Below are 25,320 nucleotides of genomic sequence, written 5' to 3'. Positions count from 1 at the left end.
GTCTGTCAGAAAAGCCAAGTCCACAGTGCCAGGGCGGCCGCTTCAGCGCTGGGCTGAGGAAGGAGCTTCTCACTCGGCCGCTCAGGCTCGGCCCTGACAGCCCGGTGCCCACAGGGGTAGGTGTGGGCATGGCCAGGGGCAGGTCGGCAGAGAACACAAGGGGCCACACTCCATTCCCGGGGCTGCTGCCCCCCACCCCAGGCCCCCACACGCTCACACACACGACAGGGGAGCTGCCCGGGACTTCTCCATGCAAAACTGAGCGGGATGGAGTGCAACTCTCAGAACAGACAATGCTGGGACTCTCCCTAGAGTGCTCAATGCCCCAGTACCCGGGCATCTACAGCTCTTCACCCATACCCCAATGGGGGGCTTTGAGGAGGGTAGGGTTGGGAGTTTGTTTGGGGGGAGGGGTTGGGCCACAAGCATGGGGCTGACTCCTGGCTCTGTGCTCAGGGATCATTCCCAGCTCTGTGCTTAGGGCTCACTCCCGGCTCTGTGCTCAGGGCTGACTCCTGGCTCTGTGCTCGGGGCTGACTCCTGGGTCTGTGCTCAGGGCTGACTCCTGGCTCTGTGCCCTGGGCTGACTCCTGGCTCTGTGCTCAGGGCTGACTCCCGGGTCTGTGCTCAGGGCTGACTCCTGGCTCTGTGCTCAGGGCTGACTCCCAGCTCTGTGCTCAGGGCTCACTCCCGGCTCTGTGCTGAGGAATCACTCCTGGCTCTGTGCTCAGGGCTCGCTCCTGAAGGTGCCGGTGATGAAACCAAGGGCAGTTACATGCGTGGCAAGTGCCATAAGCCCTGACCATCTTCCCAGACTGGTTTTGGTTTTTTATTTTTTGTCCACAGGAACACTTCTGTATCATATATGTGTGTATTCAAAGGATACATGTAAAATCTATGTGTGGAGGTGGGGCAGCCTCAGGTGCGAGGCGTTCCATGCGGTTCTCCATGCCTGGTTTTCCTCCGAGTAGCTGTCAGGAACACACGTGGTCTGACCCTCTACTCCAACATCACATAAACCTCAGGGACAGATGAAATGATTCTGCAGTCTCTGAAAACTCCCCTTGAATGACAGGCCGTAACCACGGTTACCCCTGGGGCACAGTGGCCAGGAGGAGATGGCCTTCGGCGTGCTGGAGCCTCTACGCCCAGACCTGGACAGTGGCCACCCAGATCAATCACAGGGAAAAGCTCACCGAGGGGCCGGAGTGACAGGACACCACGGTGGGAAGATGCCTGCCTGACACGTGGATACCCGAGTTTGATCCCAGCAATGTGGTCCCCTAAGCCCTGCCAGGAGTGAGGCCAGAGCACAGAGTCAGGAGTAAACCCTACGCACAGCTGAGTCTAGCCCAATAAATAAAAGGAAAATTAAAAAAAAAAAAGTTTAAAAAAAGCTCATAGACGGGCTGGAGCGATAGCAACGGCAGGAGGTAGTGAGTTTGCCTCGCACACAGCCAACCCGGGTTCGATTCCCAGCATCCCATATGGTCCCCCGTGCATCACCAGGAATAATCCCTGTGCGCAGAGCCAGGAGTGACCCCTGGGCATTGCCAGGTGTGACCCAAAAAGCAAAAGAACAGAAACAAACTCACAGACACCCGTAATATCGAGCACTCTGCCTGCGAGCTATGTCGTATCAAATAAATAAGTAAATAAATAAATAAAAACACACAGCTTCCGCAGGAGTAAGAGGTGGGATTTCTAAAGCGCCCCCAAATCCGACGCCCCCCCACCACGTTCCCAGAAGCAGCTCTTTGCGGGGGCCGGGAGGGAGCCCAGCCGGGGTCGAGGCCGGCCCGGCCCTTCTCCCCGCGCGGGGACTGAATGGGAATCAAGCTGGTCTTTGTGGCCGGGGCCAGCAGAGCGGGACAAAGGGCCAAATGACAGCCCCTGGCCCAGCCCCCCCACCCCGGACACTGCCGCCCATTCATGCCGGGCCGGCCACTTCCCGGGCCCCGCCGCGCTCCCCGCCGGCGCGGGAACAATGCCCCCCTTCAGGCCCCCTGGCCCCCACTTCCGCGTTGGATTGCAAGTTCATGGGTATTAAGTGGCCGGCACAGCTGACGGGGCCCACAGCGCGGCCTCTGTTCCCGGCCCCCTGGTGCCCGCGCCTTCTCAGTGACCGCCCGAGAGAAAGGAGCCCCCCCACCCCGCCCCCGCCTGTCGCCTCCTCAAACAAGCCTTTTCTCACCCAGAAAGCGACTCCGCGCAACCAAAGCTGCTCTTGGCGCCGGCACGGGGCGGCGAGGCGGGGAGGCCCCCGCGTGCCAGCTGGCATGCTCGCGCTGCCCCTCGCTGCCGCCCCGCGTGGCGCCTGAGGAAACTGAGGCCGGGAGGGAGCGTGTGCGGGGCCCACGCTCCGGTCTGAGCCTGGGACCCCGATCTCTCTCCAGCTTCGAAAACCCGGGGGGTGGCGGGAGTCAGCGCCGAGCTCATCCGTGACCTGGAAGGGGTTAAGGAGGTCACGGATGTCCATCTCCTGCCCTCGCTGAGAACTAGCGTTGGTCCTTACTCTAGGGGGTGTCTCCTCCATGAAGGTCTCCCGAGTTGGGACACTGCCTCTTCCAGGAAGTCTTCCAGGCTATCCCAGTCAAGGTCTGGCCTCCCTCCACGGAGAAGTCTCACCTCCCACGGCCAAACAAGCTTGAGCCAATTTTATCATCAGCAGGTTCTGCAGTGCCCCCGTATTATTTTCTCTTTCTTGAGCTCACCCTTAACACACAGGGTGGTTCTGGAGACCAAGGGAGTGAGTAGGGCCCGAGCTAATGTTTCCCGACTGGCAGATACCCAGTGGTATCTCCCTGGGTGACTCTTGCTGCAAGCAAGACCCCCATACCCAGGGTCTGGGGTGGGCCCGAGGTCCCTGGGCCGGGCCCGGAATTGGAACATAAAGGGTTTCGCATGTAGTAGCTGCTCAGTGAAATCTCTCTTCTCTGCTTATCCCCATCTGCACTGTCTGAGGGCCAAAGCCGGGTGTCCGGGCCCCGACTGGGATGAAGCTGAATCTTCTCAGATCTGGACTTCGGAGCTCGTACCCGCCAACCTCAGAAAACTGAGTCTTAACGTCAAATCCTAAAACCTCTGAATTTGGGGCGGGAGGTAGTGCAGCAGGGAAGGCGGGTAACACGTTTGCCTTGCACGCGGCCGACCCGGGTTCAGACACCAGCATCCTATTTGGTTCCCTGAGCACTGTCCGGAGTGATCCCTGAGCACAGAGCCAGGAGTAACCCCTGAGCATCACTGGGTGTGACCCCCAAACAAAACAAAACAAAAAGCTTCATCTTTAGGGGAGGGCGTTTGTCTTGCATGCAGCCGACCCGGGTACGATTCCCAAGCCCGCCAGGAGTGATTCCTGAGTGCAGAGCCAGGAGGAACCCCTGAGCACTGCGGGGTGTGGCCCAAGAACCAAACCAATTGACTTACAAGCCCTCAGTCTGAGCTAGACAGGAAGTGCAGCCCAGACATGGCCAGAAGGTACCAGGGCCGTGAGAGGCCTCTGGGCACACGTGGACCAGGACTCGTGAGCCTCCTTCCCCACCGATTCCATGTCCGGGGGAGCACTGTCCAAGGAGCTCTGAGAGCCCAGAGTGTTCCCGAAGCCCAAGTCCTGCCTGGAGTAAGTGGACTCGGGACTCGCCCCAAGGGGCCGGTCGGGCCAACTGCACTTCACAGGCAAAGTCTGGGGGGCCCGGCCGTGCGCCCCATTCAGGGAGGAGAGAAGGGGTGAGTGTCCAGTGTGTTTGGGGGTTCCCACGAGGACCACAGAGGGGCAGCTGCTTCCGCGAATGTCCAGTCCCTGCCAGACCGTGAAGTGGCGGGTGGGGGCGTCACTCAGGGCAGGGGCACAGGGTCCACTGGGCCTCGGGGCCTTCCTGTCCACGTAGGCCTCTAGACAACTTGCCGACGAGGATTTCACTCCACAGTGGAAGACTCACAGAAGCCCCCTTGCCCCCAGCGCTCTGTGGCAGGCACCAGCGTCACTCGCGGCTTTCAAGTGGGGAAACTGAGGCCAGCGGCCTGGGTCAAGGTCACAAACCTAGGCCGAGGTCAGCTGAAACCTAAACCTACTCCCAGGCACAGATCAGGAGGGCCAGGAGGAGGCGCCCTGGGGAGGGGCTAGGGTGGGGGTGCGGGTGCCCACCCCTGCAGTGCTCGGAGGATCTGGGGGTCCCTCCGTGAGAGCCTGACACGTCGCTGCCCGGGTCCAGCAGGACCCCCACTGGCAGCAGGGACCCGCCCTGCTGTGCCTACCTGGGCCCCTGGAGCCCCGGGGCTGTCTGTCTGGGGACCGAGATGCCTGGTGGGCTGCAGGGCAGGGTCTGCTGAGTGTCCGCAGCCTGGGGCTTCCGTTTTACCTTCGAGCAGGATTTTCCCGGAGATGCGGGATGAGGGAAGCCTCCCAGGACCCCCGGACCTTCTGCGTACAGTGCCATGCTCAGCCCTTGCACCATCTGTTGGGCCCGGGTTCAGAACCAAAGCGCGGCCAGTCCCCAGGGATCAGGACCCGAGAATGAGGGACGCTCACATCCCCAAGAGTGTCCCGGGGACAGGCTGTGTACCAGGCCTGAGGCATGACTGACCCCTCCCCGGCAGCCGTGTCAAGTGGGGGATTTCACGGGCCTATTTCTTGGGGGGCGGGGGAGAGAACCTGGGGGGCAGGGTAGCAGCAGGCGAGCTGGCTGCACCACACCTGCACGGACGGGGAGACCTGTTAGCCAGCGACAAAGCAGGGGACCCCGGCGAGCAGCCTGGGAGACCATGCACCCAGGAGCACAAGCGGGGGGGAGGGGTTGGCAGGGGAAAGCCAAGAGGACCCCAGGCACAGAGAGCAGGACCCCAAAGCATGAGGCGCGTCCAACACAGAGCAAGCTTCCCCGGCCTGGGGATGCCCAGGGACCAGGCAAGAGTGTGGTCCAGGGGCCAGAGCGATAGCACACTGGGGAGGGCGTTTGCCTGGCACGCAGCCGACCTGGGTTTGACTCCCAGCATCCCATAGGGTCCCCCAAGCACCGCCAGGAGTAATTCCTGAGTGCATGAGCCAGGAGGAACTCCTGAGCATCACCGGGTGTGACCCAAGAGGAAAAAAAAAAAATAAAAAGAGTGTGGTCCAGGCCCAAGATGAACACATGTGAGAGGCACTTCCTGAGCACAGTGGGCTCATCCCAACAGCACACAGTGCCCGAGCATGGCAGGAGAGAGAGATCAGAGCATGAATTCATGAGTAGCCCCCGCCCCCAGACTCACGACTTCACGACTAGCCCCAGGGCACAGACCCAGAGTAGCCCCGGGGCACAGACTCACTGCACACGGTGTCTCTGGTCCCCAGGCTGGCCCGGAAAGCAGGTTCTCAGGTCTCAGGCCCCACCTGCTAGCCGCTCCCAGGGGACACCAACACAGATGGGGCCTGGCAGGGGGACCTCGGGCTGCCTCTGCGGCCACTTCCCCGACACGGGGCCAGCCAGAGCCCCACACCCCCTTACCCGGGTCCCTGAGCACCCACCCTCTCTCCTCACCCTGAGGCAGCAGATGGGGGCGGGGAGGGGCCGTGGTAGACGCCCCCAGCCCCACCATCTGCAGCCTCTTTGTGAGCCCGGGAAGGAGGCGCAGAGCCAGGGGGAGTCGGGATTTATAAATCCTGGGGCAGGGGAGCTGCACACCCCGGCTGTGTCTCCCAGCACCTACCGTGGCCCCCCACATCCGCGGGGCCTTCCCCAGCTGCTCCCCAAGAGGTGGTCCACGCAAAGCCAATCCCTGACCCGCTCTGGGCCCACAGAGCCGTGGCGGAGACTCGGGCCCCCCGTCCACGTGACGTGACGAGGGACATCACCCCGATGGGCAGAGCCCTGAGCCCCTGCACGGCCACTCTTGGCTCATGGCGGGAAGTGACCTCAGAGTTGGGTCACGGTGCCTGGATCCAGCTGTGTCTGAAGCCCTTGCTCCTGAGTAAGCACAGAAAGTCCTTTTTTTTGGGGGGGGGGAATGATCTGTGGGGAGCACTGGGTTTGGGGCCATACCAGGCTGCTCTCGGGAACTACTCTCTGCACAGTGCTCAGGGATCACACAGCATCAGGGATGGAGCCCAGTACTCACGAGCAAAGCTCACTCCCTCTCAGCTCTGCCTGGTCCCAGAGTCTTTTCCTTCCTTTCCTCTTTGGGCTCGAGGCTCGTCAGTCACACCCAAGTACAGCTAAGGGTCCTGGCCACACCCACACCAGCAAGTTTCCTGCTGTCCGAGGGACCTGGGAATCCCCAGCAACAAGCAAGGGCAGAGAGAGAGACAGCACAGCAGGTAGGGCGTTTGCCTTGCACGCAGCCGACCCGGGTTCGATTCCCAGCATCCCATAGGGTCCCCTGAGCACCGCCAGGAGTGACTCCTGAGTGCAGAGCCAGGAGGAACCCCTGTGCATCGCCGGGTGTGACCCAAAAAGCAAAAATAAATAAATAAATAAAATTTAAAAAAAATAAGCAGGGGCAGGTGCTGGGCCGGCATGTGTGCATGTGGCCGGTAAGCTACCCTGAGACACTGGGCACGGGGCAGAGAACCAAGGAGTCGGGTGGGTGACTGTCTAACGAAGCATGGACACCTGTCTCCTGGGAACAGCACGTGCAAAGGCCCTGAGACAGGAAGGAACAGCAGGTGCAAAGGCCCTGAGACAGGAGCAGGGCAAGGCCAGAGAGGAGGCTGCGGGGAGCAGGAAGAGCAGCAGGAGTCCCGGGGGGTGTGAACAGACTCACAGGATCAGACCAAGTGGAAAGGCCACGGCAGGGGTCCCAGCTGGACACCACTGGGTAGGGCCACAGAGGGAGAGAAGCAGCCAGGTCTGGATCTCTGTGGGTGGTGGGGGCCCCAGGAGTTCCGACGGGCTAGATGGGGGGCAGTGGAAGGGGCGAGGGACCATCGAACATCAGCAGAACCGAGAAGGTGCCACGGAGGCGTCTGAGCATCCAACACTAACATCCATGGGGCCCAGAAACCCCAGGGAGGGGGGCAGGGCAGCAGGGGTGTCAAAGGGCCTCGGGGGCAGAACATGTCCATGTCCCTGCCAGGAGACTCCGCAGAGTCAGCCCAAACAGAGTGGCTGGGGGGCTGGAGTGAGAGCACAGCGGGGAGGGCATTTGCCTTGCACATGGCAGACCCGGGTTCGATTCCCATAGGGTCCCCTAAGCACCACCAGGGGTAATTCCTGAGTGCAGAGCCTGCTGGACCCCGGGCTCCACCCCCCTGCAGGGCACAGTCCCCTCGACCCTGCCTTCAAGGGATGACCCCCGCCATCACCCCCACCCCGGGAGGGAAGCCGGGTTCCAAGAAGAGGCCAGATCTCGGCGTGGACACGAGCAGAGAGCGCCCCGCTGGCGGGCAGGGCGGGCCACGGACACAGGGGGGCTGAGGGGAACGACCAGGGGGCCCCCGCCAGACCCCACCACAGACACCACGAAGCCGGCAGAGCAGAGACGCGCCCCCGCCCGCCTCCCCGCACCGTCTGTGGCTGCAGCAGGCAGAGCGTGACAAGGCGCTGGCACGAGGGAGGGGCCGCGAACACGCCTTGGCACCGTGGAGAGTGACAGTCGCTGTGCTGGCAGGAGTGACGCCGCGGCACCCACCACCCCGGCACCAGCCCCGCCCCCGCCCCGCTTGGGGTCCTCAACCCTCACCACGACCCCCCCCACACCCGGCCCCCAGGGAGGCCCAAGGCTCCCTCCCTCCCACCATGAAGACTGGCGGCTCTGTCCAGGTGATGACCCGTGTCCCCTAGTGCGGCTGGTTTCAGGGTCTGGCTCAGCCCACGGCCCACTGGGGATTAAGGACGGGACCCCATGACACAGCTGACAGAGCCCCCCTACAACACTCACACTCACAAACACCCACCCAAGGGCTTCTGGTTGTCATTTTTTTCTTACAAAGTCCCACCGGACAGGGGTCCCCTCCCGGCCCACTGAGCCCCCAGGCTAAGGCCATAGCACGGCGGCCTCCAGGGACACCGAGGCGTGAAGGCGCCTTTGAAAGAGCCGACCCCTCGGGTCGGACGCCAACAGGCAGGGATGCCAACGGACCTGCCCGGTGGCCAGGAATTTCCCTCGTTCCCACTCTCGACACTGATTCCATCTCTCAGGGGGCCTCTTGTCTGCTTTTTCCCGTTTGGTTTTGAGCCATCCCCAGTGGTGCTCCTGGCTAGGACTCAGGGTTTCTCCTGGTGTAGCCGAGCAGGGGGTCGTGCCGTGCCCGGGATCAAATCGAGTGCTCCTATGTGCTCCATGATCTCCAGCCCTTACCTCCCCAGCCCTTTACATGTTTGTTTGTTTTTTCGTTTTGTTTTGTTTTTTTCACTTGTTCCTGTTTCCCAAAGAGGGGCCAGAAAGGCAGTACAGTGGGGAAGACACTTAACTGGCATGTAGCTGAACCAGGTTTGATCCCTGGCACCCCATACGGTCCCCCCCAAGCCCCACCAGGAGTGATCCCTAAGCACAGAGCCAGGAGTAAGCCCTGAACAGCACTGGGTGTGGCTGAAAAAAAAACAAACAAAAAAAGTTTCCCAAGGAACCGACCCAAAGGGTATTGTCGTGTCCTCTTCTTAAAGACACAGCCAGACTGCTCCTCCCTAGAGAGCCATCATTTGTGTTGCCCAGAATCGGAAGGGACTGCCCGTTTCCCAGCAGCTGTGCCAGCACCACGTTTTTTTTTTTGTGTCTGTGTTTGTTTTGTGCTGGGGGCTACACCTGGCAGTGCTCAGGGGTTACTCCTGGCTCTGAGCTCAGAAATCTCAGCGCCTGAGGGACCATGTGGGATGCCAGGGATCTTTTTCCAGGAAAACACCCTCCCTGCTGTATTATCTCTGTGGTCCCACCAGCACCCATTTTCTCAGGGGACTCCACTTAAGTTCTTGTTCCATAACCCTCCCCGGCGCCCACCACCCTGGTTCCAAGTGAGGAGGTCAGAGGGTTCGAGGTGGGGGTAGGAGCAGGCTGCCCACCTGGAGGACCCTAAGATGCCTCTCCCCGAGCCCCTCCCTGGCCCCCGGAGCTGGGCCGGAGCCTGCACCATCCTCACCTCTGGGATGGATTTCACACCGGGCTTCACAGAGCTGCCTTTGTCACCGGGAAAGAGGGGAGCGTCTGTTGCCAGAACATTCTGAGTCTGTTCATTGAAGTCTTGCCGGGAGCTTGGTGGTGGGGGGGAGAGCAGGATACTCCCTGGCCTGGGGCTGAGCTCAGAGGCAGAACTGGGGCAGCCCCCCTCCCCTCCCCGGGCTGCCGGCTGGCTCATTCCACAAATATTTGCTGAGTGCTCACGCAGCCTGGCCCGGGGAGTGACCTACCTGCACTTCTCTCTGCTCCCAATGCTCGGGGCCCACGGAAGCAGCAGCCTCAGGGGATGGGGCCTTCACACGGCCGATCCGGGTTCGATCCCCGGCACCACATATGGTGCCCCAAAACCGGGCAGGAGGGATGTCTAAATGCCACCGGAGTGGCCCAGAAACAAACATCGTTTATGTTATTTTACGCTGGGGCCACATCTGGGGGTACTCAGGGTTACTCATCACTTGGTGCTCAGGGATCCCTCCTCGTAGGCTTGGGGGACCGTCCAGGGTACTGGGGATCGAACCCATGTTGGCTGTGTGGAGGCAAACGCCATCCCTGTGGGACGGTTTTTTGGGCCCCAGAAACCAGATATTTAAAAGAGAAAAAGGTGGGGTTGGGTGGGGCATCCAGTTTATTTACAAACATGAAGACAAGGACCCCTGACACTCGTCACGGGAGCTCGTGGGCAGCTGTGGGCCGCCCTCCCTGACCACCTGCAGACCCTGGGCCCTGGCCACACTATGCGCCTTGGCCCTAGCGGCCACCAGTCCCCAAGAGTAAATGGGGGACAGTCCAGCCTCCCCTCTGCTCAGATGTCCCGGGGCCTCTCACCTCGCCTCCACCCAAGCCCTGAGCCCCCAGCGACAGTGCCCACAGAGCCATCCTGACCTCAGGACTCAGCTCCGGGGCACTCACCACTGCCCCTCCCTCCTGCCTCAGGGCCTCTGCACTCTGATCCCACTGCCCGGACCGGACCGCTGTGTCCCCGATACACACGCTGTCTCCTAAGGCGGCCACTGAGTCTCCCACAAGAGCTGCTGTGTGACCCCGGGCAGGTGACCACACCGTCCTGAACCCTGAGTCAGCACATCGCGGCCACCAGGCTCCCAGGAGGCTACAGGGCAGGGGGCTGTCCACTGAGCAGCCCACTCCCACACTCGGACTCGGGGTGTCACCAGACCCACCAGGGAGGGGAGGTGAAATACGGGCCAAGCTGCGGAACTGGCCCCAGATGGGGAGCGAAGCCAAGGCTCGAACCCGGGAACCACGGCCACCTTCTCCGCTCCCTTCACCTCAGGGCGCCGAAAGGACCTGTCCAAGCATCTCAGACTTAGGCACCAACACCCCGGGGAGAGGGCCGCAGGCTCCGTCACCATCACCCGGAAGGAAGCCGGGTCCATCCACAGAAGCTGCTTTTGTGCTTTTGCTTTTTTTTTTTTTTTTTGCTGGGGTTTTATTCTTTCGGTTTTGGGGTTACAATTACCGTGTTTGGGGGACAGTCGCGGGGAGCTGGGTCCCCAGGGCTGCTACCCACAGAGCCCTGCCTCCTGCCCCTCCCCGACACACAACTGTGCTTATTAAATGCATCCTTCCTGCTGGGAAACCTGCTCGCTCCTGCTTGCCTTAAAGCAGGTCGTCCACGTGGGCTTCGGACGGGCAGGAATAAGGGTCAGGGGGCGCCCGTGTCCTCCCGATGCTGCTCAAACAGCGAAGACGGCAGCTACGCAAGCACCAAGGCAGTGGGGGTGGGGTGGGGGGCTCTGGGCAGGGGGGAGGGTCGAAGGCTGCAGGAGGCCAAAGGTTTCATGGGGACTTGCTGGAGAGGCTTTCTGATTAGTTAGGGATTTTCTGCATGAAATTCTATTTTTTTTTTTAATTTTTGGGTCATACCCGGCGATGCACAGGTGTTATTCCTGGCTCTGCACTCAGGAGTTATTCCTGGCGGTGCTCAGGAGACCATATGGGATGCTGGGAATCGAACCCGGGTGGGCCACGTGCAAGGCAAACGCCCTACCCGCTGTGCTATCTCTCCAGCCCCGAAATTCTATTTTTTTAATGTTGGACCCTAATGAATGTTTTGAATACTGTTCAGACATGACAAAGTCTCAGTTACCCATGGGCTTGATCTGGCCTGAAGACCCCGATGAGAAATAAATCCACGGTGCCAACGGGGCAGCAGATTATCTGCAAACACTCACACACTCACACTCACATACTCATGCATACATGCACACACACATTCACACACACACATACACACTTACACACACATACACACATTCACACACTCACACCACCATACACATGCATACACACATGCACACACATTCACACACACAAACACACTCACACATACACACACTCACACATACACACATACATATACTCACATAGAAAAACACACATACATTCACACAGACACATACTTACACACATACACACTCACACACATATCCACACACATACACATACCCACACATACACACTCTCTCTCTCTCTCTCTCTCTCTCTCACACACACACACACACACACACACTCACACTCAGGCCAGGAGCCCCGGCCCTCACCTACCGGGGTGCCTCTCTCCTCCCCTGGACCCTAAACTCCTGCTCTGTCCCACAGGGCACGAGCCAAGCTGTCGCAGGGCCACCCCCAGAGCCCAGGGATGCAGGCGTGGGGACAAGTGACAGACCAGGTGCTGGCTGCCATGGACCACATAGACGACGTTTGGTTCAGGGCCACACCGGCGATGCTCAGAGCACACTCATGGCTCTGCACTCAGAAATTACTCCTAGGGGGTCCCGAGGACCTGAGGGGGTGCTGGAGACCAAGCAGCCTCCCCGCTATGCAGTTGCTTCAGCCCCCACAGTTATTTTTAAGCCGATATTTTTTTTCCCGAAGGACATAATCACTATGATTGTCCCCACCATGCGGAATAAACTAGAGTGTCAGAGACCATCAGACCCCCTAGCCCCGGGACCCCCAAAGTCTGCAGGAAAGCGCCGAGCAGTTCTACAAACTGGGACAGCACAGGAGGCAGGAAGCCTGTGGGCGCAGAACAGGAACTGAACGGGGGTCTGCAAGGCTGCCTCGTGCCAATCGAGATGCAGACTGGAGCACACGGGGCTCCACTCCCAGACGCCACCTTCCCGGGGAGACATGGGGACAGACAATGAGGAAACGGAACTGGGGACACTGGTGGTGAGTAACATGGGACCGGTGCTGAAACACTGTGATGGAAACCCAACCAACTTTGTAACTGTGTCTCACTGTGATTCAATTAAAAACTGTAGCACTGTCCTCAGGTTGTTCATCAACTTGCTTGAGGGCCCAGTAACTCCTCCATTGCCAGACTTGTTACTGTTTTTGGCATATGGAACAGGGCGGAGGGAGCTTGCCAGGCTCTCTGAGAGGGCTGGAGGAACTGAACCTGGGCCGATCGGGTCAGCCGCATGCAAGGCATGCAAGGCCAACGCCCTACCCGCTGTGCTATTCCTTCGCAATTAAAAACAAAAAAAAAACTTATTTTTAATTAGGAAAGGGGCTGTCAGCTGGGGGGAAGCAGGCGGGACAGGGAGGGCGCATGGAGGATGGGGAGTCAGAATCTGAACAGGGGCGGAGGGGAGGGGGGGGCCCCGGCACAGGGCGTGAGGGGTGAGCCGGGAGGGGGGTGGGCTGGAGACAGAACAAGGCCAAGGAGGCAGAGGGAGTTGAGGGCGGGACCAGAGCAAGGAGGTGGCAGCCCCCAGACCCTGGATGCAGTCACGGAACTGTGGGCCCCTCTGTTTCCAGGTTTACAGATGCCCCCAAGGCCGGGGTCACCAGAAAGCAGTCCTCCCCAGAGCACCAAAACGGGAGCAGCCCCCAGGTCCTGCTGGCTGTGGCTCCGAAATGGTGCCCCCAACCCCGCACCCACCCTCCCCCCCCAAAAAAAACACTGGAAGAAGAAGAGAGGAGCAGGGCAGGGCTGTGGGCAGGCCGGGCTGCGTGAAGGCAAAATGGGGTGTCAACAGGTGGCTGCACTGGCCCCCACCCTCACTTTCCCTCTGCTCTGCGGCTACGGGAGGGCGGGGCCCGAGGTGTCAAAATTGGTTTCCTGAACAGAAAACAAGGGTTGGGGGGCCTACTCCCCTCCCCCCCCCCGGAAGTGGGGAACATCTCACACCAGCAGCCGGCCCCGCCCCATCTCGCCCACGGGCCCAGAACCCTCTCCAGAGGTGACTAGTCCAGACCCGCAGGGAGGCTGAGGCCAGAGAGAAATGCTCTGACTGGCTAAGTCACGCTGCAGTCGGGGTCGGGGGTCAGGGGTCAGGGAGGGTGGAGGATCTGGGGTCAGCGACTCTGCTGTGCTGAGGTGAACACAATCCAGTCCCATCAGGCCCTCCCGTTGATCGTCGATTTGCTCGAGCGGGCCCAGTAACGTCTCCATTGGAGACTTTGTTGTTTCTGTGTCTGGCATATCAAATACTCTCGGTAGCTTGCCGGGCTCTCCGAGAGGGGCGGAGGAATCGAACTCGGGTCGGCCATGTTGGCCGCTTGTAAGGCGAACGCCCTACCCGCTGTGCTATCGTTCCAGCCCAGTCCCATCAGAGCCTCCACAAATAATCAAATGCCCGTTTCTCACCATGTCCCACCAGCACCTGTCACTCATTCCAACCTCACCCCCCCCACACTCCCCCACTCACTCTGACCTCACTCCCCACCATGCTTCCCTACTCACCCTGACCTCACCCCCCAGCCACCCTTGTCTCTGCTCCTCTCTCCATCAAGCCAAGCCTGGCCTGCCCCTGGGCCTTTGCACATGCGATCTGCTCTGCCCGGACCACGAGTCTCCCAGCTCGTGACTCAGCTGGCTCCTTCATGGCCACAGGCCTCCGTCCAGACAGCCCTGTGTGGAAGAGGCGTCCTGGGCCGCCCCGAGAGTAGCAGAGGCCACCATCCCCCTCCCCAGCCGAGCACCACATTATTATTTTCTTCTTCTTAGAGTTTCCTTTCCCCAACTCTAGGGACTTGAGCGAGTTACTCAACCTGTTTCTCCACCAGCAAAATAAGCACTGGAGGGGCCTGAAGAGATAATACAGGGGTGAAGGTGCTGGCCGTGCACAGAGGCTGACCACCCAGTTTGATCCCTGAAGCCCCATAGTGTCCCTGAACACCACCAGGAGTGATCCCTGAGCACCAAGTCAGGAGTAAGCCTTGAGCACCACCGGGTGTGACCCAAAGCCCCCAGCCTAAATAACCACTGGAGAACCCCACCCTGCAGCAAGGGCCTCCAGGATCCCTGAGCACACAAGGGCCCCTCCAGGCTGTTCTCACGCCTGACACTTTCCCCACAGCCTGAGGGCAGCAGGGTCCTGGCCCCACTGGTTCTGGCCACAGGCCCGAGGCCTCATGTCCATGACAGAATGATTCTGTGACTTGGAAGAGTGGAGAGGTGACTGTCCACTTGCTACTCGGACCCGGGCCTCACAAAGCCTTCCCACCGGCCCCGTCCCGGCCAACAGCGGAAGGAAACACAGGGCCAGGGGCCAGGGCCACATGCCTCCATCCACCTCAGGTGGCCCTGGGCCCGCAGACTGAAATAGCCTCCCTCCCCCGGGTCCCCTGGCCTGGAATCAGGGGTCATCTGTCAGCCCCACCCCTGGGGAAGGCTCCAGGCGAGTAAACACAGATTGAGTGTCCTGGAGCACAAGACAAAAGAGGGGCAGACGGACGCCCTTCTGGTCCTCAAGGAGCCGGGAAAATAAAAATAAACTTAAAGGGCTGGCAGGCTGGAGGCTTTCCCGCCTTCCCGGGCTTTCTCTCTGAGGACAGGCGGCAGGGGGCAGGGGGCAGGGTCTGCAGCTGGGGCCAGCCCTGGCCGTATCCCCTGGACAACCGAGGCTCGCAACAGTTCAGCCTCACCCCTGGGCCACAGCAGAGGATCCGGGCACGCACGGGGCAAAGGGAGCACGCCGGAGCACACTGCCTCTGCGAATATATACACACACACACACGTGCACAGAGACACATGCAAACGCACATGTACACACGCACACGCAGACACACATGCACACACGCACCCACACGCAGACACATGCAAGCACACACATGCACACGCATGCACGTGCACATATAAACACACCCATGGCACACACGCATGCACACACATGTGCACGTGTGCACACATACACAGGCACACATAAACACACATACACAAGCATGCACACAAATGTAAATACACACGCACATGGATACGCACACGCACTCATATGCACACACACAAAGCATGCACACACATACATAAACACACATACACATACACGAGCACACACAAAAACACACTCACACAGGCACAGGCACACACGCACACGTGCACGCACCAACATAAACATGCTCATGTACGCACGCGCGCGCGCACTCAGGCACACATGCACACGTATGCAAGGACCTCTGCGGGACAAAGAATGCACCCGCGCCCTGTGTCTCCCAGCCTGCACAGGGGTCCCAGGCTCTCCCCTGCAAACAAGGGGTCTCGGGCTGCCCCTCGCTCACTTGCAAGCTGTCTCTGAAGCCCCCGAAACAAGATCAGCTCTGGCCCGGACAATCCCTGAGCCTGGAGATGCAAGCCCCCCCGCACCACCAGGTGTGGGACCCCAGGAAAAAAAGAAGCCCCCCAAAGTCACCCAGACAGATGAGGCTGGGGGCACAGATGGGTCTGCGGGTCCCCCACCTCCGGCCAGGGCTCGAGCCCAAGGCACTGACCCTGGAAGAAAGAAGCCGTGGGGGCAGAGAGTACCCTGGGGAGGGGGGAGGCGAGGGGGGGAGGAGAGAAGGAAGGAGGGAGGGGGGCGGAGGGAGGGGCTCTGCACAGGAACAGCTCTCAGCCTGGCATCAGCCTGAGCGAGGCCTGTGAGACAAGAGGATGTGGGTTTCTTCGTGTCAGAGACAGGCCCCAGCCCAGGGGCTCCGCAGCTCACTGGCTTGATCAAAAGGATCCTATTCTAGGGGGTGGGTGCCCCGAGGTCTCCGAGAGCCACAGGGGTCCGGCCATGCCAGGTCCAGACGCCAGAGTGACAAGGACCGGGCCGGTGGCATGGGCACTCCCGACAGTGCTCGCATTCTCCACACAGATGGGGCCAGAGCAGAAGGCAGGGCGTGGAGGTGAGAACGTGGAACTCTGGTCATTAGGGGGGCTTGTGCTGAGGTGGACACAGAAGTCAGACACAGCACCACAGACCAGAAACTCAGGGGCCGCAAACTCACTTTACAAACGAGCCTGCGGGGGAGTCAGAGTGATAGCACGGTAGAGAGGGAGTTTGCCTTGCACGCAGCCAACATGGGTTCGATCCCCGGCATCCCATATGGTCCCCCCCATTCCCCGAGCACCGCCAGGCGTGATTCCTGAGTGCAGAGCCAGGAGTAACCCCTGAGCATCGCCAGGATGACCCAAAAAAAAAAAAGATAAAAAAGGGGAAAAAAGCCTGTGAGCTGGAGCTTCTGCACAACAGCTAGGAAACAGCTCTGCACACGGCCCCCCCGGGCTCCCTCCCGGCACACACACAGACCCCCAAGTGCCACCACGAGTGATCCCCAACGCAGAGTCAGGCCTAAGCACTGAGACTGCCAGGGGCGACCAAATCCCCCTGACCCGCCCCCCAAAAATGCCAAACCCAGCAGCACACACCTGTCCACCGGATGGTAAGTTCACAAGGCCGAGGCAGTTCACGGTAAGTTCACAGTAGCCTCAGGGCAGTTTCCCGTGACCCTGCACAGTGGCCAGGTCGGGGACAGGAGCGCCCCAGGCCCCGCACGCTGAGTATTCCTTCCCCGCTCGATGCCTCAGGTTCTGTCTTACACCACATCCCGACAAGCTCCATCAACTCTTATTTTCTTTCCAAATGTTTTCTTTCCCGTTTCATTTTTCTTTTTCCTGGTTGTGACGCCACACCTGGGCACACCCAGCGATGCTCAGGAGTTACTCCTGGATCTGCACTCAGGAATCACTCCTGGCAGTCGTCCAGGAGCCATATGGAACGCCAGGGATCGAACCCAGGTCAGCCTTGTGCAAAGCAAACACCCTCCCCGCTATCGTTCCAGCCCCCAACCACCCAAAGGTTCTCAGAGGTGCAGCCCAGCACAGAGACCCGGGCAGGGTCACTCTGGGTCTCTGCCCTTGACTCGTGCACCCTTAGGCACCTGACAAGAGTAATTTTTGCTGTGAAGAGATGCAGCACCAGGCGGGGGCTACTCAGGGTCGTGGCCAACACACCCACTTGCCTTGCGCATGGGGGGTCATAGGTTTGACTCCTGGCACCACCTGGTCCCCAAGCACGGCCAGGAGTAACCTCCAGGCAAGAGCCAAGAGTGAGGCAGCCTCTGAGCAGACTCAGAGTGGCCCCAAATGAAAGAGCAAAAAGGTGGGGGGAGGAGCAATTGCACAGCGGGGAGGGCATTTGTCTGGTACCCGGCCGACCCAAGTTCGATCCCCGGCACTCCATAGGGTCCCCTGAGCACCGCCAGGAGTAATTCCTGATGCAGAGCCAGGAGTCATGCCTGAGCACTGCCAGGTGTGACCCAAAAGAGGGGAAAAAAAAAAAAAGAAAAGAAAAAGGGTGGACTCTATAGCCAGACCCCAGACCTGAATTCCAGGGGCTCAGGCCATGTGAACTGGGGTTCCCTGTGCCTCTGGGTCCCTGGTGGGAAGAAGGAAAGACAGTGTGACCCCTGGAGCCCTCGGGGTGACGGATGCTCTACAGGAGGCCGCCGGACCCCTGTGGTGGGTGAGCATGTTACCATCCACTGCCGTTGCATTCACCAAATAATCCTGCTGCAAATACAACTGCCGTTTTCAAAAAACACTTAGCCACATAAATAAGCTAACTTCTGTATAAAAAGGGTCCCGGGACTGTACCTCACAGTCACTCACTAAAATATATACAAAAAATAAAAAATCTGACATTCAAGAGAAAAAGGGGGGGGGGGTGTCCCAGGGGCCAGAGTAGATAGTACAGCAGGTAGGGTGCTTGACTTACACCTGGCCGAACCCAGTTCAATTCCCAGCACCCCATAGGGTCCCCTGAGCCCCGCCAGGAATGATTCCTGAAAGCAGAGCCAGGAGGAACCCCTGTGCACTGCCAGGCGTGGTCCAAAATAAGCAACAAAAATAATCATTTTTAGTTTAAAAAATAAATGAATAGGGGCTGGAGTGATAGCACAGTGGGGAGAGCTTTTGCCTTGCACACGGCCGACCCGGGTTCGATTCCCAGCATCCCATAGGATCCCATGAGAACTGCCAGGAGTGATTCCTGAGTGCAGAGCCAGGAGGAACCCCTGAGCATCGCCGGGTGGGACCCAAAAAGCAAAAATAAATAAATGAATAAATGAATAAAAAGGGCAGCAGGACTTCACAGCAGCTTCCCCCGTTCGCGGCACGTCCTTCCGTCCCTTTTTGCAAGTCCCTGTGACCTTATTCGAGCCGTGTCTGCTGCCCGCCGTGGCCACTGTTTCCTGCACAGCTTCCTGGCAGCTCAATCTCAAGGACCCCCTGCCAGTGGCCGGGTGGGGGCTTTCTGTTTTGAAGGCCGCCCCCAGCATTTCTCACGGGCCAGAAACGAGGACCCCCCCCCAGCATCTGTGCAGCAAAACGGGGGCCACAAGGGGACGCAGATCTCTGCTCAGGGTAGCGCTGTTCTCCTGCCACCCCAAAAAGCAGAACTGCCAAAAATAAACATACTCTGGGGCCTTCCTGCTGCACCCCGTGATGCTCAGCGGCCCCCACAGCTTGGTCAGGATGGCCTCTGGGTGCCCGGGAGTGACCAGTCTCTGCCCTCCCCTCAGCTGCCCTGTACAGCTGACCAGGCTGGCCTCTGGGTGCCCAGGAGTGACCAGTCTCTGTTCTCTACCAATGAGTCTTCTGGGGGTTGCTACTGTCCCCCACTGGGCACCCCAGGGCCTCTCCTCCCTCTCGCACCATCACAGGGTCCACGGGGGACCCCAAAGCCAGCCAGCCAGGAAGAAGCGTGTCCAGTCTCTCTGGGGCCCGTAACAGCCTCCGCTGGCCCCCAGCTGTCACTGCCCAAGTCCCCTCGCTGAGGACCCAGCTCTTGGCCAGCCTGAGCCTCGTCCAAGCTCCCCTGGGTGTCCCAAGGGTGGAGGGGGATGGTGGTCTCAGGTAGCCCCCCTGGAACCCAAGAGCACCTCCAGGACACCAGCAGACCCGGGCAGAGCAGCCTTCCGCTGGCCCGTCCTGCAAGACCGAGAAGTGGGGTCACAGAGGGAAGTGGCTGCAGGAAGCGAGCTGGGGTCCGCGGCCAGGGCTGAGCTCCAACAGGCGGCCCTGAGTCTCCAGACACCAAGGGGAGGTTGCAGAGGGCCCAAGCCAGTGGGCAGGCCCACCCCCTCGCTCCCTCCAACGGGGATCTCGGCCACAGCGACAGCACAGCAGGTAGGGCTCCTGCCTTGCACACGGACCGACCCAGGTTCAATCCCCGGCACCCCAGAAGGCCCCCGGAGCACCGCCAGGAGTAATCCCTGAGCACAGAGCCAGGAGTCAGCCCTGAGCATCACTGGGTGTGACCCCCCTCCAAACAACACAAATACAACAGGGACCACAACAGCCCTCGTGCCCGGGGTTCCAGGGGGAATCCAGACCATTCCCAAGGCACTGTGGCCATTGGCTCTGCTCTGGGGCTCGGGGCGCAGCCCACACCAGGACTCCAACGGCTGAGGTCAAAGGTCGGCACGTGCTTGCGAGCACCTGCTATCAGGGCATCTCCAGGAGTGGCCGCCCGGCTTTTCAGGGATGAACAGGGTCCCCAAGACAGGAGAAGGGGTGCTGGCATTCGAGAGTGGGGGTTGTCCTGGAGGGTCCACCGAGCTGCAGGTCCCAAACAAAACCAAAGTCTTGGCGGCTGGACCTCAGAGGGTCTAAAGAAGTTCACATGCTTGGCCCTGACCACCCTAAAGTGCGCTCAGGGCCAGGGAGACGGCCCCACGGGCTGGAGCACATGCTTTGCACGCAGGAGACCCCGGGTTCGATCCCAGTATCACATGGTCCCCCAGCATGGAACTGACCCATGAGCACTACCAAGGAAGCAATATCGAGCCCCACCGCCCCTCTCTGACAGCACCGTGAGGTGTGGCCCAAAAACATCAATCAAAGGGCTGACTCAGAGCTTGCTTCTGACAGACAGCCCTCCTTGGCCACCTGGGCTCTTCGGATGACGGAGTTCTAGAGCCCTAATTCCTGTCTTATTCAACCACCAGATAAGATAATGTTAGTTATCATACTAATCATAACTAATTCAAATGATCACGGTCACACTCGCCATCGTTACCCAGTTATATAACGCATCTGTCCCCTTTACTCCCTTTCAACTTTCCCCTACAGAGCAAAACTCCAGAGCCGTGTCCCATTTTACAGACAAGACAGTAAGGGCTGAAAGACTGAGTCACTTCCCTAAAGTCACAAGGCCCAGAGGTCGCCCCCTCCCGCCTCACAGCTCGGGGAAGCTTCAGCTCAGAGCCCTAGTCTCTGAGAGCTCTGGGCTTCATGGCCCTGGGCCATTTGGGGGTCACTTCTGCTGGGGGGGGGACCGACAAGAGAAGCCCTTCCTGCCTGGGGGGACTCCACGGTCTGCCCCTCTCTGTCCCTGGCCAGGACAGCCATAAGAAGCCTGCCCCCACCACACACACACACACACATACATACACACACACACACACACGTTCTACAGGAGGCAGAAGCAGTGGCTGTTGCATCCTAAGTGTCAGCAACCCCAGAGCACTGCTCACCAGAGGAACCTGCCCCTTCCACATCAGAGGGCGGATTCCAGCCCCTGCGGGATCCCGGCGGCTGGCCGTGGGCTCTGGGCTCAGCTGGGCATGAACACTTTCCAACCGCAGCTTGCGCGAGCTCTCTCTCTCTCTCTCTCTCTCTCTCTCTCCCCCCCCTTCTGCCCCCCCCCCCCTGCTCTGAAGCAACCCGCGGCCGGCCGGCCAAGGAGCAGGAGCAGGAAGGTCCACTCTCCTTCCATTAATCCAGGAGCGGGTTTGTCTTTCCTTTTGCACACCGAGAACCGAACCTGCCCCAAGTACCCAAGTACCAGGGTCTGCGCCAGCATCTTCAACTCAGAAACCGGCAGCTTCAGACTGAGCAAATTCTGGTGTGTGTGTGTGTGTGTGTGTGTGTGTGTGTGTGTGTAAATTCTGAGCATGTGTGTATAAATTCTGGGTGTGAGCATGTGAGAGCGTATGTATAAAATTCTGGGTGTGAGTGTGTGTGAGTGTGAGCGCGCGCGTGTGTGTAAATTCTGGGGGTGTGTGTGCGCACTTTATACAGGCTGAGATGAGAAGTTAGCCCTTTCTAGAAGGGTCCTCTAGCAGAAAGGTTTTCAATACCCCCCCTACCCTCCCCAGCGCGGGCACACACACACACATACACACACACACACACACACACACGGCTCTCTCCTCCTGACTCCGGAGCCTTGACCTCACACAACCATAGCAGCACCCCCAAGCCCCAGGGGTCCCAGTCGAAGGCCCCCTGGGGTCCCCAGAGATGCCCCCAGACTGACGCCCGCGGAACCCCGCTGCGCTGCGGGGTCCCTCGGCGCCCCCGGCCCGGCAGCCCCTCCCCAGGCCGGATTAGAGGACTTCCTCGTGCCCCGGAGGGAGTCAATGAGGTCCCGGCGGGAGGGCCGAGATTAAAGCCCTCCCGGGGGCCGCCGGCCCCTAACCCCCGGCGGGGCTGCGCCCCCTCCCCGCCCCCGGCCGGCCCCTTCCGCGCTCGCGGGCAGAGGGGGCAGCGCGAGCCCCCTCCCCGCCCGGGAAGGAGGAAGCGGCGGCGGCGGCGGCGTCCCGGGGCCGCTCCCCGCGCCCCGGCGGGGTGGCCCGGGCAGGTCGCGGCGCCTCCAGGAGGGCCTCGGGGCTCGGGGCTACGGCACGGGGGCGACCCCCGCTGCGGCGGGGACCCCCGATGAAGGTCGCTGGGACCCTTCTCCAGCCCGTCCCGGGCGCGGGCACCGGCTCCGGAGTTCCGTGCCCGGAGCCTGGCCCGGGGCTGTGCCGCGGGGGGCCGGGGCGCGCGGGACCCGGAGACCCCCACCCCCACCCCGGACCCCCCGCCCGGGGCGCGGGGTCCGCTCGGGCTCGCTCGGCGCCGGCGGGTGGGGGGACGAGGGAGGATTTTCCCGGGTTTCTCGGATCGCGGATCGCTCCGGGGTCCGGCCCCGAGGCGTGCGCGGGGGGCGCCGCGGGCAGCGCCCCGGGAGGGACGCGCCGCGACCGCGCGGGTGCAACTAATTTGCCAAGTATCCGGGCCGGCGGGCCTGGGGGAGACGGACCCCCGAGGGAGAAGGTCGGGGGGTCCCGCCCCCCGCCCCCCGCCCCCGCCGCGGCCACAGGTCGCCGGCGCTCACCGACTGCAGGAAGCGCAAGGTGCCCACGTAGTCGCGCTCGGTGCCCAGGATCTCGTTGAGGACGCACAGGCGGAGGCGCAGCTGCCGCTCCGACTCCCGGGCGGCCGCGCACGGGCCGGCGCCGCCGGGCGCCGCGCTGCCGGGGGCCCGCGCGTCGGGGTGGGCGCCGGCCCCGGCCCCGTCGCCGCCGGCCTCGCTGCCCGCGGGCTCCTCCATCCCGCCCCGCGTGGCGCCGCGGCTCAGGCGAGCGGGCGCCGCATCCCGGACGGGGCGCGCGGGCGGGCGGGCGGGCGGCGGGAGGGCCGGGGGGCCGGGCCGGGGCGGGGGCGGGCGCGGGGCCGGCCGAGGGGCGGGCGCGGGCGGCCGGGGCTCCCGGACGGCGCCCAGGGAGCGTCTGCCAAGTGCCACGCCGCGCCCGGGACGCACGGCCGCCGCGCCGCGCGCTCGCCGCGCCCCCGCCGAGACCCCCGCCCGCCGCCCCCGGGAGCCCCCGCCCGCCCGCGCGCCTCGGCCGCCGCCGCGCACGGGCACCCGCGCGGCCCGGGACGCGCGCCGGGAAGGGCAGCGGCCGCCGGACACCCGGCCCGGCGCGGCCGCGACCTTGGGGGGACCTGCGCCTCCCGCTCCTCGCCCCCTCGGCTTTCCCCCCCCCTCTCCTTCCTCCTCTCTCTCTCCCTCTTTTCTTCCTCCCTCTCTCCAGGCCCCCCTCTCCTTCCTCCTCTCTCCTTCCTCCCCTACCCCTCTCCTTTCTCCACTCTCTCGCTCTTTTCTCTCCCTCTCCGTTCTCTCTCCTCTCTCTTCTCTTTCCTTTCTCTGTTTCTCGTCTTTCTCTCGCCTATCTCTTCTCTCTCCCTCTCCTTTCTCCTTTCCCCTCCCTCTCTCCTCTCTGTCTCTTTCTCTCTTCTTTCTCTCTCCTCTCTCATTCTCTCTGCTCTCTCTTTCTTTCCTCTCTCTCTTTCTCCTCTTCTCCCTCTCTCATCTCTCCCTTCCTATCTCTCTCATCTCATCTCTGCCCCTGGTTTTCTTTTCTTCCTCCTCCCCCTTTCTGGACTTCTGCACCCCCCCCAGGTGCTCAGCGCCTCCCCCTCTAGAACCCCCTCTGGCTCTCGCCTGCTCTCTCTACCTGCACGGGCGCACCCCCACCTCTCCCTCCTCCAGGCTGCCCTGTATGACCTTGATCGCTGGAGGCCTCTTTGCACACAAGCTTTGCACCTGCCACACGGGGTCTGGAGCTGAGAGACCGGAGGGCCCTTGAACACGAGTGTCCTGCTGGGCTCAGACCCCAGCCCCCTCACCCACCAGGCCTGTGTGGGTCCCCAGGAAGATTTCAGGAGTGTGGGCACCTGTTGGTTCTCTGTCCTTGGAGCTGCCCGTGGGCTGCAGCATGTCCCTTTGCCCGCCCGCCCCCCGCCCCACCCCGTCCCGTCTTCTGTGGGGCCACATTTTCCCAAACCTTCCACCACCCACGGTCCCCTGAATCCGCCCTGCCCAGCAGCTCAGGCCAGGGAGGCCGCAGGAGCAAGGGCCACTCACCCTGCTTGCTTCTGGCCTGGAACTTCGCAGATTAGTTGTACCTTCTGTTCTCAACACCCAGAGCTGTTCTCACAAAGACCCCACCAGTGGGCGGCGGCTGCTCCTGCCTCTCAGAGCTCCCCGGGATGGGGAGTCGGGTCTGTCTAAAAGCAACTGCTTCGGAGGGCCAGAGAGATAGCACAGTGGGTAGGGCACTGGCCTTGCACCTGGCCAACCGGGGTTCAATCCCCAGCATCCCATGTGGTCCTCCGAGCACCGCCAGGAGTGCAGAGTCGGGAGTCAGCCCTGAGCACCGACGGGTGTGGCCCCCCCAAAAAAACAAAAAAATAATTAAAAGCTGATGTGCTCAGTACCGAGAGTCAGTGTCCAGGGGGGGCTCTGCTGTGTGAGCTCAGGTCACGGGCCACAGGGACGCAGCTGGCCTGGAGCCCACCTCCAAATCTGACTGGGGGGGGCGACCCTTGAGGTCACTTCTTGGCTCCACGACAGCGGGAGTCTCGGTAAGGAAAGGGGCCGTGTCGTAGTGAGTCTCAGCCTCCTGCTGGTAATGGGCCAGAACATTCTTCATCAGGCTTCCTATATGTCAGGAATGACACCCACACCCCCAAGGTGCTTGTGGTGCTCCCTCTTTCCATGGTCCTGGTCCTCAGAAACCCCCAGGGACAGGAAAGACGCCAGCTAAGCCAGTGATAGAACGTGCCTGACAGCCTGACCTGGGTCACTGGTACATAGTAGGTGTTCAACTAATAGTAGTTTCTTTCAACCCACAGACAAGGAGGAAGAATAGCTTCAGGTACAGAAATCCTCTCTCTCTCTCTCTCTCTCTCTCTCTCTCTCTCTCTCTCTCTCTCTCTCTGCATGCTCATATATACCATGCTTTGCCCCCAAATTGGTTTTGCTGTTTGTAGCCCATCTCATCAATATCTGGGGTCCCCAAGTCGACCTCCATCTCTGTTGCAGTGAGGGGGTGCAGCTTCCCGTGAGCAACAGGAGCGATCTGGACGCCCCCCAGGGGCTCAGTCACCGCATCCCATACAACTGTGCTGGTGATTCCACACTAGCGTTGGGTGATGCTCAGGAGACAGGAAGTGTCCAGAGGTCCTTCCTCCACTCCCAGGCTGGGTGCTGAATCCATGCCACTCTGGTTAGTTGCCCAGAGGGTAGAAATGGTCCCCCGGTGGGACCCCACAGAGGCTACCGTTTGCTTCCTGAGGTCAAGAAGGCCTGATCCTAGACTTCGGTCCAGGACTTGGGTGATGCCACCCACCACCAAGGTCCCTTCAGCCCTGCTGTTCTCCGCCAA

The 25,320-nt window shown here is 61.1% G+C and overlaps 1 protein-coding gene across 1 annotated transcript in view; it reads right to left on the bottom strand.

The window, feature by feature from the left end:
• PREX1 (phosphatidylinositol-3,4,5-trisphosphate dependent Rac exchange factor 1) overlaps window positions 1–22,700 on the bottom strand; it is a 130,836-nt gene extending 108,136 nt beyond the window's left edge. The window contains exon 1 of the mRNA XM_056108462.1: window positions 22,485–22,700. Coding sequence (XP_055964437.1) covers window positions 22,485–22,700 — 216 coding nt within the window. The remainder of the gene's footprint in view (window positions 1–22,484) is intronic.
• Window positions 22,701–25,320: the final 2,620 nt, after the last annotated feature.

Source organism: Sorex fumeus, unplaced genomic scaffold (genome assembly GCF_029834395.1).
Source record: "Sorex fumeus unplaced genomic scaffold, SorFum_2.1 ptg000213l, whole genome shotgun sequence".
Taxonomy (NCBI): domain Eukaryota; kingdom Metazoa; phylum Chordata; class Mammalia; order Eulipotyphla; family Soricidae; genus Sorex; species Sorex fumeus.
This window is presented reverse-complemented; position numbering and strand designations above follow the sequence as displayed.